This window comes from Trematomus bernacchii, unplaced genomic scaffold (assembly GCF_902827165.1).
Source record: "Trematomus bernacchii unplaced genomic scaffold, fTreBer1.1, whole genome shotgun sequence".
Taxonomy (NCBI): Eukaryota; Metazoa; Chordata; class Actinopteri; order Perciformes; family Nototheniidae; genus Trematomus; species Trematomus bernacchii.
In genome coordinates this window covers 8,227,020-8,244,738 of record NW_022987739.1, presented here as the reverse complement: position 1 = coordinate 8,244,738, position 17,719 = coordinate 8,227,020, and the positions used below count along the sequence as shown (strand labels likewise).

At 40.1% G+C, this 17,719-nt stretch overlaps 1 protein-coding gene across 1 annotated transcript in view; it reads left to right on the top strand.

The window, feature by feature from the left end:
• p3h2 (prolyl 3-hydroxylase 2) overlaps nt 1-17,719 on the top strand; it is a 58,096-nt gene that overhangs the window by 29,814 nt on the left and 10,563 nt on the right. Inside the window, exons 2-3 of the mRNA XM_034147170.1 lie at nt 12,684-12,836; nt 13,671-13,860. Coding sequence (XP_034003061.1) covers nt 12,684-12,836; nt 13,671-13,860 — 343 coding nt within the window. The remainder of the gene's footprint in view (nt 1-12,683; nt 12,837-13,670; nt 13,861-17,719) is intronic.

Below are 17,719 nucleotides of genomic sequence, written 5' to 3'. Positions count from 1 at the left end.
CAGGACCATCTTGTCTTCAGAAAAACTGAAGTGAAAGGCGGAGAGAGGCTTCATATGATGGACTGCTGGTCATTTTAGTCATGCTTTGTTAAGGATCGAGGCTTAGTCTCAGCGGGCATACCACTAGCAGCTTAAGAATGAGAGCCCTCTCTCCTTTAGGTAATCCTTAAATCATGCAGGCTTTTCTGTTTTTGCTTATTTTCTTGGCCATTCCTTGACATGTTCCATGTCTGAAGTATGCCTGGGGGGGGTTTTCTTTTCCAGGGCTCAGGGGGCTGCAACTTGATTGATGGGCTGTGTCTATGATGTATCATTGGACTGCTCTGTCATTGTTTGAGTTAGCCCTCAAAGAAAGGTGTATCTATCCACAAGAGGAAGGAAGCTTTGTTTGAAGTCTGACCCAGGACATACTTCTCCAGGGCACTTCAACCTTTCATATCTTCCAAATCTTCTGACACTCAACTGTGTTTTAAGTTTTTTAGATGATGTTTCCGTCATGACAGCCCCTTACTCATCATCAAATATGCTGGTAAACATTCTTTAGTGACATGGGAAGTTGCTACAGGCTCACTTTCATGGAAAAATAACTATTTATTCAGATTGTTTTTTCATTAAAAGGCACGTTTTTGATGGCTTCCAATAGTTTCCAAATGAAAAAATCTCCTGTTATTCTTAATGTTGAAATATTAGTTGAGAGTCGTTTATTGCCCGGTGTTTTTTAAAGTGTCTCCTTGTTGCAACACTAGATTGATTTCAGCATGAACAATTATATTTTACATTTCTCTGGGGTATGTAGGGGCTGGACAGGGTGAGAACTGCAGTGAGTGGCTCAATGAATGCTGGCTTTGTCTGCTGTGGCTTACATACTGGCTGCCACACACACACACACTCAAACAAACACACAATTACACACTTACACACAGTTCGTCATAGCGTACTCCTTTGTGCTTTCTTGAAGACTCTGTTGTGTTTGAACTAAACAGTTGTCTGCTTTAGATTTAACACTTTAACCTTATATCATGTTTACCTTTTCTTATTTTTACAACCAGTGGAAACGCTGAATGTGCACATGCTCATTTTAAGCGGTGACCTTTATCCCCTGTCTCTGAGTGGCAGGCTCGTAAAGGTTCCTTCAAATGTGCTGGACCTTGTAAAATTAATCTCAGAAGGGAAATCTCATCATCTCTGGAGCTTAATAGGGAAACAGAGTTAGAGGTCTTCAACATTTTGGAGTGGTTCAGTCTTTCTCCTCTGAGATGGTAACTTCTGAGACAAACATATTAAAGGGGCCCTGTTATGCTTTTTGGGGTATTCCCTTTCCTGTAGTGTGTTTTTATATAGGTTTGTTCATGTAAATAGTCTACAAAGGCTAAAATCCAGAGGGAGTTTCTCTCCCACACACACCCCTCCCTGCCTGAAACGCCACAACTGTAGTTCTTCACTTCTGTAATAAAGTGACATCACTATGTAACACTTTAGACCAGGGGTGTCAAACTCAAATACACAGTGGGCCAAAATTAAAAAATGGGTACTAGTCGAGGGCCGGACTGGTTCAATGTTTATTGCAGAACTTACTGAAATGAACTTATTGCACATATTAAACCTGGAACTAACAAAAGCTTAAATTATTGCCTATAAAAACAACATTAAACATTAAATAATCAGTTGCATTCATTTCTTATGGCTCTATCTGCAGATTTTCCGGAGTCATTTCTTATGATTACATTTTTCCACAGGCCAACAACAGCTTCCAAAAAACAATTCCCCTCAAAGAAAAAACCAAACATGCCCTGTTTGTGCAGAAGGAAACATCCATATAAACTCAGTTTGCTGCTCTGTGATGCTAGTTCAAGCCAGATACTTGGCATCTCATCTTGGGTGCAAGTTCATCAATGTTTGAGCTCAGGCTCTGAGCGGAGGAAACCCTCAGGATTGAGTGAAGGTGTGCGTGCAATATACCGGCGGGCCAGATCTAATAGGAATTAAAAATTATCCTGCGGGCCGAAATTAAATCCACCAAGGGCCTGATTTGGCCCCCGGGCCTTGAGTTTGTCTGCATGTGCTTTAGACGCTTCTATTTGCTAGTGTTCCAACACATTGAACATGACAGGCTATGGGGCGAGACATCTCTAAGTGTTTGACTTGTCACAACAGAGCCGGCCAGCTAACTAATCAGAGCAGACTGGGCTCTGGTTTCAGACGGAGGGTGAAAAGAGGTGCTGCAGCATAGGCAGTTTGAGGAAAAATAAAGAGCTTTTTGAATATTTAAGTATGTACATAATACAAATATGAATCTAAAAATGTGCATAATAGGGCCTCTTGCTTTTTAGAAAATTGAGATATATTGGGATTCTCTCATGACAATGGAAAACCACCCACAATACTCATAGATTTTTTTTAAAAGACAGCGTCAAAAGATGGGAAAATGACAACATGTCAAATGACAATACATGTCAGAGTACTGAAACACCTATAGATATGCAGTGACTCTCAGCAAGAAAGCAAAAAAGTATATTTTCCCAAAACATCCCACTATTCCTTTAAGCTGTTGCAACACAGTAGAGGTTTCTGAGGAAAAGCCTGACTGCTGGTTCCCCATGTGTGGGCTTTAGTTCCAGTCTGTATACACCTTCAATACACACAGCACATCCTCTACTGAAAGCAAAGTTAGAGAGACAAAACACAACTGTTAGTCACATTTCAGATTTCTGGGACCAGTTAGTGTGTTTTTCCAGTCTTGAAAAAGGCACCTTTATGTGAATGGAAACTGGTGGAGTGTGAGATCAGAGGATTGTGGCGTAAAAATAAGACGTCGGTCAGTGGGCGTATGCGGCTGTTTTTAGAAGTTCCAGAGAGAAAAGAGTGTGTGTGTAACTGTATTTTGGGCAGGGGGGAGAATGTGAGGAAGGTGTCGGGCGGAGGGCATGTAGGCGGCAGGGGAGGAGGGAGACATTATAGGTGATTTTCCAGCCCGTCTGCTTTACTTAAAACGTACGCACTTTGTGTTTTGGAGGTTTCCATACAAAGCTGTCTTTGTGTGTCCTGAAACTGCCCAGGAAGCAGGATCAGACATGGGAAAGAGCGTGATGGTTGACTAAGGGTACAGTAGCCGGTGTGGTGTCAGGTGGCATCAGGGTAGCTGAGAGAAAAAGGTTGTGTAGCCTCTCAGTGTTAACTCCCACAAAGCTTAACTAAGCTGTCACTGGGGATGAAGAGGATAATGGAAGCAGTCATTTTCTACTATACATCTAAATGATGTCAGCCACAGGGCAGACACAACTACAGATGTACCAACAACATGTCATGTTGCCTGATCCAGATAAACTCATAATAGATATTAATTGTGTTTTGATAACTCATATATTCCCGATCATGAGCGGCTGCTCCACATTCTTTCTGAGTTCAGGACGCGTCGCTCAAGTACGTTCACTCTTATTTCTCCCTAATCAAAGCCAGCAGCTTCAGCGCACATAACTCAGGCATGAAACACTACTACAGAGTCAACAGTAGCATTGCTCTACCTCTGTTTTCTTATCGATGTTCTGTCTCTGCCTGCTGGGGTTTTTTAAAGATGGATGAAGGCCGGTCAAGGAAAGAGTGAGCGCCGTCATTCGTCCCGTGTCTATCACTGGGTAATGAAAGAGGCTTTTTAGCAGCGACAGTGGTGAGGCATTCCTTTGACATGACCTTCTAGGAGGAACACACTCCGGCCCAGGGTGGGGCGAGGACAAGCAGAAAGAGGCCACTGTGCTGAGCCGTCAGCGGGACGGACAGATGAGAGAAAGAGGGGTGGTTGGATGGCGAGAGCAAGGAGGAGAGGGAGGGAAGACATCAAGGTGGACAACTTTTACCCATGACATCACTTAGAGGAAAAGCTCGCCTCATTTCTTTCCACAGCATGTGCTTACAGTGTTAGCCATGTTGCATGTAACGTACACGCTGACCGGCTGGCTGGTTTCCTGCCTGGCATTGCAAACATATGAGTTACAGTCCAGGTCTTGTGTTAAAGTGTTATTTGACTTAGCAGCAGAGCAAAAACAAACCCTTGTCTGCTTCATTTAACTGAGATGATCAAGCGACTAGTTCACACCTTATGTGTACAGTAAAGACGTTATGTGGCCTGTGTGTACAGTAAGCATGCGCTGAAGCAGCTTTTTGTCCATCAAAGTTAATGGAACGAAAGACTTAAGGGTACATGATGGAGAGGTTAATTTGTCGAGGCTATAATGTTTTCCTGTCCAATTAGCCTCACACTTACATCATGAGCACCCTTTGCCGCTTTATTTCAGTGTTCAAGTGTGCGTTTTGAAACATCTGCAAGTGTGTGTGTCCACCACAATGTCGTCTGCATCATCTTGTCAAACCCTACTTAAGTCTGGGGATCTGCTGTATTGTCTTACAGAAGGGAATCTTTCAGTGTAAACACTTGAAAACAGACATAAGTTGTTTTCCAGACTTCCAGGAATTTCTGAAGTTCCTTGAACCGTCAATCAAAGTGTTCGCTGTGTGCCTTTGAAACAATCCAGAGTGGAAGGAAGTGGGGCGCTCGCCTCATGAGGAGGTAATCAGCCAGTTGGACAAGCTTTCCTACAGTGAATTACTTGTGCCAGGCATTGGTGCCAATACCCCCCCTCAGCATCGCTTATACAGCTATCACTGGCTATACAAAGTTGGACTTAATAGAGTCTTTAGGCATATGCAGCTATCATCATCAGGGAAATGTAAACCCTATTCTACGTCCATTTGTTGGATGATTTACATGTATTGGCAAATAGTCTCATTCTTCTTTCCAACCAGATGCTCATATCAAAGTGCTTGTGTTTTCTCAGGCTTAAAACTCATCAATTTAATGGACCATGACTTTGAAAACCATAGAGACTTCATTGTTAATAGAGTAGAAAGACCACTCTGCATATTTGATGATTTTCCATTATTGTACTTATCATGAATATCCTCATAAAAGAAAGCTGAGTGATAATAGCCCAATTTTCAGGAAAATAATATATATTATTATAGGAAAGTAACAGCTCTATATATATTTTTGCAGCGGGACTTAATAATTTATAACCTTCTTTAGATGGATTGTCTGTTTTTCAAGATGTTACTAAAGTGATCTGATAGTTATTATTGACTTATTGTTCCAGCCCTTAAATATGATAACAAAACGGTACTCGAAACTTTTTTTTATTGAATCAAGCCAATCTTTTAAATAATATTAAACTAAAGCAGTAGCTCAATAACTATAAAAGCTTTAAGTACTTTAACAGTTGTTGGTAGTCTGTGCTGCGGAAACAGTTCAAGTGGTACCAGTAGTACTGTATTGAGTTTTGTTACCCTTCTGATAAATTAAGCCAAAAAGGAAGCGAACAACCCCTTACTCAAAGTGTTTCCTCCCGTGAACCATTTACAGTGCAAACTCAAACATGGACTTTCTTCTCTTATCATAAAGTTGACATCATGTTGTGTCTAAACGGCTGAAATGTTTGGCTTTGTTATGTCTGCACTCGACCCGAAGAGAGATGATTATGTGGTTTACGTGCTTGTTTGGGGGATAAATACCTTTGCGACGAAAAGGCCTCAAACCCTCCACCTCATGACACAAATATTGGTTTAGTGACGGTAAACTTTCCCATTGGTCTGGTCAGCAAAATGACTACTGTGTTTAGAGACGAGTAAATCTTCTTTCCATTAAAACACTCCCGGGATACATTCAAACATTGCTCCTTAAACAGATGGCTGTAAGGTTTAGGGCCCAGCTGTGCAGCAAAAATGTGATTCCTTGTGTTTATAAATCCATAGATTTAGTTTGTTAAGAGCTTTTGATAGTTATTATCCCTTTTTTATTTCAAACCAGATCCCGGTTCCACTTTAATGTGGTTTAAGGACAAGCTTTTCTTTCCATTCTTCAAAAGATTTTACAAGCACAGGTTGAGGTAAAACTTATTTTGTTATTTGTCTGATAATATGAGGTCCGCGGAGGTACATTCCTAAACAGCTGTATCACATTGACTTTTCAGACACCACCCCTCTCAGTTCAACTTAAAACCATTGTTGGCTGTATAAGGATGCTGTTGTCACGCTTGCAGATGTTTCAGCTGGAATACGTTCAAAGCAAAGTGGCTTAAGGCCATTTTGTACTGTACGTAATGATCAAATCACCTTTCCAGGAATGGTCATCTAAGATTTAGCAGGCTAAATGGTTAATTCACTGCAGCCGTATGACATACACAATTAGCACTTAAGAGGAGTGACTGAAAAAAGCTGGAACGGTGTGGGTGTATTGTTAATGGTATGCGTGAGAATATCAAATGTTTTCTAAGAAGTCCAATTTAAGTAATACCTTGAATGTGTTTTAAGGTTTATCAGCTGGCAAAACTCTTACCTAACCCTCTGTTCTATGAGCAGGAGCTAAACTGCAGATCTTTTTTAGCCGGATTGTACACATTTGATTGGACAATGCAGTGAATTATGAGTTGAGTTTGCGTTGCTTACAGTAAATGTTTTTTTTAGGTCTGAACACTGCCTTAAGATGAGGGTACACTTAAAACTAATTTCTACTCCATGTCACACAACTATGTGGGAAGGGAAAAGTACTATTTTAACGGCCTGACTCATAAGATAATATGCAGGTAACAGCACATACTTTCAGTTTCCTGGAAAGCATTTATTGCGTTGAACTCAGAGCTTGAGAGTTTACAAACCTTGGCCTCTGTCTCATCGCTGCACATCTGGCCAATCATGACAAGAAGTAAATGTAAATGTAGTGTACGATCATTGGTTTTGCAGACCTCCGTATATCTGACCGGAGAAAGTTGTGGGTTGATGAGGTATTCAGACTGTTCAACAAAATGATAGTTTACACTTTCATTTACAGTCTGTAACCTTCTCACTACACGTGTACTTCTTCTGATTTATTGCAGCTGTATTTGTGTCCAATGTTAACCAGGACACTCACCTCTGTCTACTTCACAAGAGTTTACTAACCTCTTGGGGAACAGCTTGTCTATTTACGACAGCTGTTGCCAGGGTTCACCCTTGTTGAGCACATTTTTCCAACTCCTCTTTCATTATATGGGTGGTGGTTCTGCTTCTGTCACTCTCTCTAGCTCTCTGTAACTGTTTCAAGGCTTGTTTGTGGCATTTTGGATACGTGCTTTCTGTCACAACACCATCTCTGCATCCGTGGCGCCAGCCCAGGCCTATTTACATACCTGTGAATCAAGCACGAAGCCCAGAGGAGAAAGGCATGCAAATGTACGTTTGCCTTGGCCCTGTCGGTGCCCACATCAGAGTCTCTCAGAGTGGCAGGGCGGTCCGGCAGCTCGGACACAGGTTGTGTTTAGAGAGGAAGGTAAGCTGAGGGCTCCAACTGAGTGCTAGTTATTCATCTCTACAGGTGCTCCTTTGAAATTCATGTGAGAGGAAAACTGCACTCATGTGGTACGAGATGTAAACTTCTGAATGTTTTCAAAGGTTTGCTTTTAGTGGCAGAGTTTGAGAGTTGCTTTGATTTGAAATCGTGTTCAAATGTATGTCGGGAATCACTGATATAATTCAGATCAATGTATAATTTATGTATTGCTAGCTCAATATATTTTCCAGTGTTTCTATTTGGAGTGAACTGACTTGCAAGTTAGCAGCTGCTTTTCAAGCATACTTATAGACTCTCCTTGTACTATTTCTATTCTATTTTATTCGTATTTACTTGCACTATTTATCTGTTTTATTGTGTTGCACTGTTGGAGGAGCCGGTCACCTAAGATTTTCATTGACATATCTACACTGTAGCATATGTACAAATGACAATAAAAGCCTTGAATCTTGAAAGAGTCACTTTAATTCTATATGAAAAGTTTTCCTAGTCAGTTTTCCTTTTTGTTTACAGACACCTACCCCTGTTGCTAACCAAAATAATTCCATACCATTTATACTTAGATTTATGTTTCTTCAAAGTTATAACATATACATGATTAAGAATAGATAGTTTCCCTGTTTAACTGCATGGTATATATGAAGGTACCTCCAGCAGCAGGGTAGTCTGCTATGCAACTCCTTTTATCCTTGTGTTAGACCATTTTGGACATTGGACATCAATGAACAAAATAATGAACACTGTCAAAATATATGTCGGAGTGGCTAACACTGACTAAGAGTATCTATGTTCTCCTCTTTGGCAGAAAAAGCATCGAGTCCTTTTGATTTACCCACTCCCGACTGTTTCTAGGCTGCATTGTTTTCCATTACACTGTTCAGTATGATGGCATCTCACTTTAAAGAAGCCCATGATTGATTTCTGCTCTGTCGTCATGAGAGGGTGTTTCAACCTTTCACTCTGTTGGATATATGAGCATCTGTTTTCAATCCAGAATCTCAAAGCTAGGACTATTTTGTGCTTTTTTGTTGACAGTTTGATACAGTACTCTCAGAAATCATCCATGTTGAATTATCCGTCTCCATAAAATAGTAGTGTCCATCTTGTATGTGTGGGATCAGTTGCTTTTAATGATTGTAAATCGATCACCCAAGTGTGAGTCATGCACTGAAGCACACAGTATATATATTGTTCTTATGTTCTGCCTTAATGTTCCAGATAACTTCTGAACAGAGACAGGTGAGTTCAGGTCTGTGGCTGCAGACTAACCTGCCCCTCACCTTAGGATGTTTAGTCTCCCAAAGACATATCCGCAGATAATTATCAAATCCAGAAAAGCTAAGTCGATAGTAGTGTCTTTAAGGAGGATGTTTCCCATGAATAACCTTGGGAGACTCGATCAGAAATGTAGCCGCAGAGGCAATGTGATAAGAGCTGGGTTTTGTGCTTGAGGTTGCGCCATCACTTAGAGGAAAATATTACACCCCCAGATTCACTAACAATGATTTCATCAGATTTATTGTGTGTTGAAACTGAGTTTTCTGTTTACTCAGCTTGCTAAATGTGCAATCTGTATCACTTTTTCTGATTGTGATTCACATCTGCTTGTTTCGTAAGAACTCAGTCAGTAAACTGTTTTTTTTTTACTTGTATACATGTGGGAGAAGTTAGCTGTTTGTATATTATCTGTCATGTTTTGCTTCAGTATTTTAATAAATACAAGTCCTCAAAACTGTTGTTGGTGGAAAGCTGAATTTCATCCCCAATTAATATCAATTGCACTGTAAGTATAACAGTATGGCATGTTCCTCGTTGGACCAGTTATTCATATGGATGTGACAACAAAGCAGTATATTAGATACAGGAATGCCCACGTGAAGTATTTAATGCAAGTCAGGAGGAATATGAACTGTACTTGGGATTTGGTGATCATTCACAGAATACATGTTAAGTTCACTTTTTTAGACTTGCTCTTATTCAGTCTACGAGTCATCATTCAGCTTTTACATACAGTATAATTAAACACGTCATGCAGGGCACATGCACAGGACTAAATATGTGCCACCCACCTTTCCTAGACGTCATGCTTTGTCTCCCGGTGGCTCGAGCCAGGTGATCTGACCAGGAATGCACTCGACACCAATGCAACTCTTTGGCCTTTCACAGGTAACCAAGCATGTCCAGCTGGGCTTTTCTCTCCTGCCTCTTCAAATGCCACATAAGAAGAGACCCGGTTGTGTTTCACAGGAGAGTGTTTCTTCATAGAGTAGTGGGTTGTTTGTGGGAGAGTGTCTGCTTCTTCTATCAGAACAGTAGTCCAGTGTGTGGTTTATTATGCATTGTGCAGCCTTTGTGGAAACAGTTTTCATTCCCTTGTGGAAAACACTAAGTGCTTTATTTTTGTATCAACATGGGTCTGCACTCATCTGTGTACAGATTTCCCAGATCTTGGATAAATGTGGGAATTCCCAAGCTTTATCTTGCCAATTCCCCAAAATGAACAAAGCTTTTCATATCAACAAATGTATTTCCTGGCAGACATGGATCGGTGCTGAGTGTCATAACAGAGGCAGAGTGCGTTGAGAAGCTCTCTCAGCCAGTTGTGGTTTTGGCAGCCGAGCCGGACTGACCTTCTCAACTGTGAAACTCTGGGATCTGTGTTCACATGTGCACCTGTTGGGACCATGAAGGATGTAAACTAATGTGATCAGTTGTCTCTGAGTTACTGTGACTGAGATTCGTTGCTGCAAATCCTTCACAAGAGAGCAAGCTCTGTCTACTCTCACCTCTCTGTGTCTGCATCTTATTTTCTCAGCATTTCATCCTCCTGTTTCGTGCTTTACTCACTTTTTTCCCGGTTCAGTTTCTGTCAAACACGTCATAACTCTACCGTGTTCCAGTATCTGTTGTCAGTAATGTATGCTATAGGGAATGAGTAGAAAATGAGGAGATTAAAATGCAACAAATGTCACATAGTGGGATACATATTTTTCTTATTTTCTCTTGAAAGCCACCTAAAGAACATATCTAGGATTAAAAGACTAATGTCACAGCAGGATTTGGAAAAACTTGTCCATGCTTTTATCTCCAGTAGACTCGACTACTGCAATGGTGTCTTTACAGGTCTCACTAAAAAATCTATTAGAAAGCTGCAGCTAATTCAGAACGCCGCTGCTCGAGTCCTCACTAACACTAAGAAAGTGGATCACATCACTCCTGTTCTGAAGTCCTTACACTGGCTTCCTGTGTGTCAAAGAATAGATTTCAAAATACTGCTGCTGGTTTATAAAGCTTTGAATGGTTTAGGCCCAAAATACATGTCTGACCTCCTGCTAAATTATGAACCATCCAGAACTCTCAGGTCTTCAGGGACTGGTCAGCTTTCTGTTCCCAGAGTCAGAACTAAACATGGTAAAGCAGCGTTCAGTTATTATGCTCCAAATATCTGGAACAAACTCCCAGAAACCTGCAGGTCCGCTGCAACTCTTACTACTTTTAAATCCAGGCTGAAGACTTTTCTTTTTGCCGCTGCTTTTAATTGAACTATTCACATCTTAAACTGCACTGTAACTTTTAACTTTTATCCATGTATTTTTTCTTTTAATGTTTATTTTATTATCTTTTCTTTTTAATGACTGATTTTAAATGCCATTTTCTTAATGTCTTCCATTTTTGTAAAGCACTTTGAATTGCCTTGTGTTGAAAGGTGCTATATAAATAAACTTGCCTTGCCTTGCCTTGAGTGTTGAAACTTACTTGCTGTGTTGAGTTCATGGACCTGTGCAGTAAGAGGCTATTGTACAAGATGTTTGTGTAAGTTGACCCATGTTGAGGCTTGAGTATGATCTTAGGATCTTATCTGCTAGGCACCAGGTGGCTTCTGATGGTGGAGTTGTTCTGAAACTATGTGTGTTTGTAGGGATAAAGATCATCTTAAATCTACAAGAAACTAGCTCGCACCAGACATCTGGGATCTCAACAAAGTGGGTTTTGGTTGAGAGCAGTTCCACAAACTTGTGTTGTGTAATACCAGAGAGTATATCTACATATCTGTTGTTGGAGGAAAGCAGTGGTATTGATTGGTAAGAAGCTTAGTATGTAATTTCTCACTTATTTTTCCACTTCCTTAATTGTGGTAGTATAGTGGTTGTTCTGAATTATATCTGAAATTGGAATTTCATTTGTTCTGCACTGTTGACACTCTTAGACATCTGATCTAGAGCTAAAACTATTAGCCCATTAATCAATACGTTAATCAAAAGAAAATAAACATGTTACGATATCACGATGGTCTCTATTGACCAGTTACTGATATCTGAATCAATATTTACAACGATTTGCCTCAAAAAGAAAAAGTTTGGTTTGGTATTTATTTGATATAATAATATTAATACATTTGATATAAAGCCATATCATAAAGTTACTTTTTGACCTTGGTAGATGAATGGCTTCTATGGGCTTCATGTTTGTCACTGACTACTGTTTGTTATTTGCATGTCCCCTTTATGGTTTAAATGTAAGCAAAACAATACATTTATTATTCAAATGACCTTTAGTATATAAAACATATTCAAACATATTCTGAAGTACTTTTTCCGTTTGTGTTCATTTATTCGTCAATCATCTGACAGCTGCTCTGCTCTATATCCTCTTCAATCTTATCAGTATCACTCACAAACACAGTGTGTCTCTTATCGAGCTATTCAACTCTGTTTATTCTCATGTGTTTATGCTGGATACATTTCTCAGGAAGAGACTGGGAGGTCCGTTATTTCATTCTAATACTCCCTAACTTTCACTAAGTTCAAATACTTTAAGTGCAGAGACCTCATCCATCATATTAGTTGTTATGATGAGTGTTTTTTAATGACAGGATTTGAATGGATAAATCTTGTTCATTTTTCCGATTAATTTAATTCAGAAATATTACTTCCTTGAAGTCGATTCCAAATAACTTGCCAGTAGGAAACGCTTGAATGCACCCTCGTATTTCATTCTGTTTCGTTGTCCAAAAGCCGCCACAGAAGAACATCTGCAGATTTTCTGTTTGTTTTTCCTTTAAATTTCGAAAATCTAGTTTCACACATTTCCAAACTTTTTTCAGATTTGACACAAATCATGTTTTCTTATGTCGGGATTTTGTCTGAGCCCTATGCAAATACTAAGAAAACATATTCTTCTTCTAATCACAAACTCACTAATTTCACGTGTCATTAATGTTTTTGCCTAACTACATCAGCTGCCAAGGTGACTGTTTTATCATTCTCTGACTAACATCGCTTTTTCCTTCTCTCTCTGTTCCTCTCTTTAGTTGAAGCAGCCTGACAAGGCAGCGGCGGCGGCTCACACTTACTTCCAGGCCAACCCAGAGCATGTGGAGATGAGTCAGAACCTGGAGCAGTACAAAGACCTGCAGGGCGTGGAGGAGGACCACTTTGTGGACCGAGAAGCCCGGCCTCACCAGGTAACACAGAATCTAGAAACGTGTACAATATTATTTATTATTTAAGTCTATTTAATCTCTTTCATTTGTTATGCCTTACCTCCTAGCACTTGACAATCATACCTGATCATGTTTAAGATAATATATTTGACCTGTTGGCATAGTTTTCCAATCCTGGCCAAAATGTCTGCATATTTGTTCTGCTTCACATCTTTGCTGTGCGACGAGTTATTGTCACTGTGTGAAGGCGCCTTTGTGTTAATGGCCATCAAAGTTACGGACTGGAAACCTCTTTAGACATTTAAGTGCTGTCCTGCTGTTAAACCCTGACTGCCGTAGAGTTTTGGATCCTTTGTGCTCTCATTTATTTACAGAGGCATATCTCTCTTCCTCAAGCTCCAACTTGTTTGACAGTACCTTCTCAACAAATCTAACAACTGCAGTATCTTATTTATACCAACTTAAACTGAATTAAACTCTGAAGTATGACTGATGATGAGTTTTTCAGTATCTATACCTCCTCTTTGCTTTCCAATCCAAACAAGCATTTCTTAATGGATCATAAATACATATTGATCTTATTTAAAAAACATTCATAAAGGGACAGTGGGAATCCTGTTTGGCAGACATTCAGGCTAAGCCATCCCCTGCTCCTTCTGTTTATCCCCAACAAATGATCATGCAGACTGTTAAAACTTTTTATGAACTGGCTACAGGTTTAACTTTACAAATATTTGCTCATGTATAACAATCTCAATACACAAGCATATCATAAAGAACTTTACTGCACACTGGAGGTCATAACTACTCATCATTCCTCACTCTCATGATTCTTCCATCTCTCCTCTACCACAGCGCTCCTTTGCTGGAGCAGTGAGCTTGTATGATAAAGGCGAGCATGAGGCAGCCATCGCTCTGTTCGAGGGCGCTCTGAGGGAGTACTATCAGGCCGACTCCGAGTGCCGGGCCCTGTGTCAATGGCCCCAGAGGTTTGAGGGCCACGACTACCTCCTCTACCGCTACAGCCTTTATGAACTCGTTTCAGGTAAGAGCCCACATCTAAACAGGTTTATTTCAGCAGAAAACAGTTATTGAAATGCTTATATACTCAAGTAGCACAAGCCATTTCCACGAGATGTATAATGTAAATCAGCTATGCTTAAAATGGAGTTTGGGGCATAAAGGGGTCTGCTAAATGATTTGCTTGGAATTATAAAATTGTGCTGGATCAATAAAAAGGGCATATCTACAAATTGGGACCATTCGGGGCAATAGAAGCTCTGTTATTAATGTGACACAAAGGAATAGTCTCATTATTTTAAGGGGAAGCACTAACTGAAAGTCAGCTTTGGACTGGTAAATGTCTGGATTTATTTTTAATATTTAGAGAAACCCTCAAATAAAAAAACAGGGTTATATTATAGCTGTAAAATCCCAGAATAAATGTAGACAATATGTGGATGATGTGTTGGTGTATTCAGCTGTATCTATTCTTTAAAAGGCAAAATCATAGAAATAGTGAACCAGGTACGATGTTAAACACATTTATATTTGATTAGAACCAGGACTTTTTTTTATTTAGACTGTGATTTCAGTTGTTTACAGCCTCTTTGTGTATTAGATCCACAACATGTTGGTGTTGATAAGACAGCTGGAACTAAGTAAACAGTAACATTTCATTATTTCAAGCTGTAAGGGTGATTTTTCAATCTAGCTTCAGCATTAATTATTATATTTAACATTTTATTTCCAGTATGAGCTGATTCTAAATTGATCCCCTCCTGTTCCAACGTATTAAGAGCTTTCTCTGATGTTCTCTGCCTTCTGAGAAACCCCACCTTTGTGTTTTCTGTGGATTTGCAAATACCACTTCGTCTTCATTTTAGACACACCGCCCTCTGACAGTGGTTTCATAAATCCTGTCTTTAGTTTTTCTTAAAAGCCCCAAAGGTCTATTACAGTCCTGGATGAAAGGAAGGAGACCATTTAGTTGTGGAGCATTTTGTCAACTTATAGTGACTGCTCCCCCAACACGAGGATTGCTCTGCGTGGCTCTGAGCCCGAGCTCGGCTGTTGTTGTACAGATTGAGCCTGGGGACGCTTAGATGAGGCAAAACAACGCCCTTCACGCTCACTCGCTGATCAAATCTCCCTGGCAGTGGCTTGGCACTGGATGGAGGTTGGCACTGAGGCAACAGGCAGAGGAGATAACAGCCATGAAAAAGAGATATTATGTGTTTTATTTTATTAACTGCATGTGTTCTTAATAGGATTTTTCCCTAGAAATATTGACAGTGTAGGCTTTCTGTGACAAAGTTACTGTCCCTCTATAAGGAAAAAGACTGCTTCAAATAATGTTATCAATATCCATATTCATCGTTCTTTTGGAGTTTACTGGCACTCTACCAGTTCCACATATTGAAATGAAGATATGTATATGTTGCTGCTTTGGCTTGATTAACTTTGAAATAAGATGTCTAACTATGAACACTTCATCAGAGATTCATGACACAAATCAGAGCAATGACAGTACAAAGTAATCTCTTGGAAAAATGAACATAACTAAGGGACACCAGGTCCTCTACACAGATGCAGAAATATTTTGTCCACAAACTTCCTTCAGATGTTCTTTGTTATTCATTGTTGGTTTACCACATCAGGGAGGGTTTGGCTAGTTGCATTTACTAAAAAACTGCCTCCAGAACATTTTTGGTTTTACATTTATATTCAGAAAATGTATGTAATCATCACAGTGCTCTAATATAGACCACATTACAGGCCCTCGGGAGCCATTAACCTCTACTTATAATGCTTTTCAGACGTGTTGAGCCATGGTGCAGAAAGATTCATGGCACAATAGATATCCCACAGATTTAACTGGCTGCTGAAATCAATATATTACATTTGGACGCATTGAGTTTGCACTGTATGTTGTTGGCAACCTCTCTACACCGATTCAAAACAATAAATTATTGTACAAAGTCTCCTAGAAATAAATCAAAAAATACAAATAACTGTAAGAAATAACTTAAAGGAAGTTCAGTCCAAGCTTGAGTTTAGCGCCAATTTGTTGAGTGATATTCTCAGAGCAGTTTTTTGTTACAATCCTGGGATTTGGTAGATATGCTCTATTACATCCTCAACCGTCCAGGAAACAGCCTGAGTGCACCCCCCACCCCCCTGTCTCACTTAAGGACTAAAACGCTCTTCATAACCTCACTCAACCTTATTTCTATAGTGACACCTGAGGGCCCTTTCTTGGCATTTATTCTTAAAGGGACATTTTGGTATTGTTGTATATGTTTACATTATTTTTTTACAAACTGCTTATGCCTAATCAATGTGTCATCTTATTGTTTGCTTTTTGATAGTACATCTTATATGGGACTGTTCATGTTTTAGAGCTTCTTACTAGCCGACCTTGCTGTTGTGTTTCTATGGAGGGGGCACTGACACCCGGCTGGGCGTAAGCCTACCCTCGGCATCGCGCACCTCATGAATTTGTTTGCCGAATTCTGCGCAAAAAAGTAATTCAATTTTTACCTCAATTGTCGCTGACCTTTCGTCAAGCAACTGCTGTGCTAACCGACGCAAGCTAGCTGGGGATGTAATGGAAGCCAAACTTAACAATCTGTTTTTACCCATCACCAAATCACATATCATGTTAGGGATAGGGATATGATTCAAAACCAATGCCTCCATCAGCTTTGCACGGATCTACAGTAAACCATTAAATATGATCAAAAGGCAGCTGCACTGCTCCCAGTCTCCACCGCTTAGTTTTCTCTCCCTCTCTCTGCTGCTGATCTCTGCCCTAAACAGAGAGCAACGTAATGACAGAGGTCACTGTGAGACAGTTCACGCTAAGCCCTGCAGCCGCTGGCTTTCATCAGACTGGCAGCCAGAGAGGGAGCCTCAGCGATATCTCATCATCGAGTGTTAGTCATACAGTTTTAATGAGCTTCATAAATAACAAGCAGTAAGCATAAACATTTTATGTACCGCTTTAAGATCTTACCTTGTTTACAACATGCTGGAAAGCCAATAGGAGTCATGTGGGCCTCAACTATCTTCCTGCAGAGAATCAGGCGTTTTTGATGTGGCGGGATGTGTGTATCCACAGCAAAGCATCAGATCATGATTACGTGATTACACATTTAAACATACACATCTACTTCGGTCAGTCGGGCTTTTGATGACACGAGTCAGGCCTTTCTTTCTGGAAATCGAGGCGAGTTTTGTGCAGTAGCCGCAGCTTAATTTCTGACAAGTGTGCTTTGTCTCAAAAATGTATGGCCTGGTTGCATAAATACAGAAAACCAAGGGCAATTAGTTTTGGCCATGCTTTTGTTTTACTTACAATCAAGGGATTATTTTCCATAGCACCACGGTAGAAAAGTCTGTGATTATGATGTTTATTTATGTTGAGATGACCTGTATGTATTTATTGAGAGTAATATAATCCGCTTTGTGGGTTTAATAAAAGAGAAAGTTTTTCCTAGAATGACTTCCTTATGTTTTGATCTGATTTGCAGAGGAAAAAAGAAGCCCCTTACAGTGCTGCATGATTCTGGCCTTAAACATTTCATATTTCAGCTCCTCTGAGACTCAGCTCTGCTGTCTGAACACGAGCAAAGTAGCGCTGCAGCTGCTCAAAAGTGACCTCACTGTATATTCACGCACAAACACACACAAACATACACACACATGCTATCATCTCTTCGTCTGGCTCTCCTCTCGACATAAGGAAATGATATGTAACACGCTGTAAAATCTGTTTTCCCTGAGGTGGTGATGAATCCCGTATTTTGTCGAACCCTCAGGAAACACAAAGACATGAAAGCACTTAACTGTTATAAAGGGAACAACATGTAGTTGATCTACTTTACAGCACCAGGGAAAAC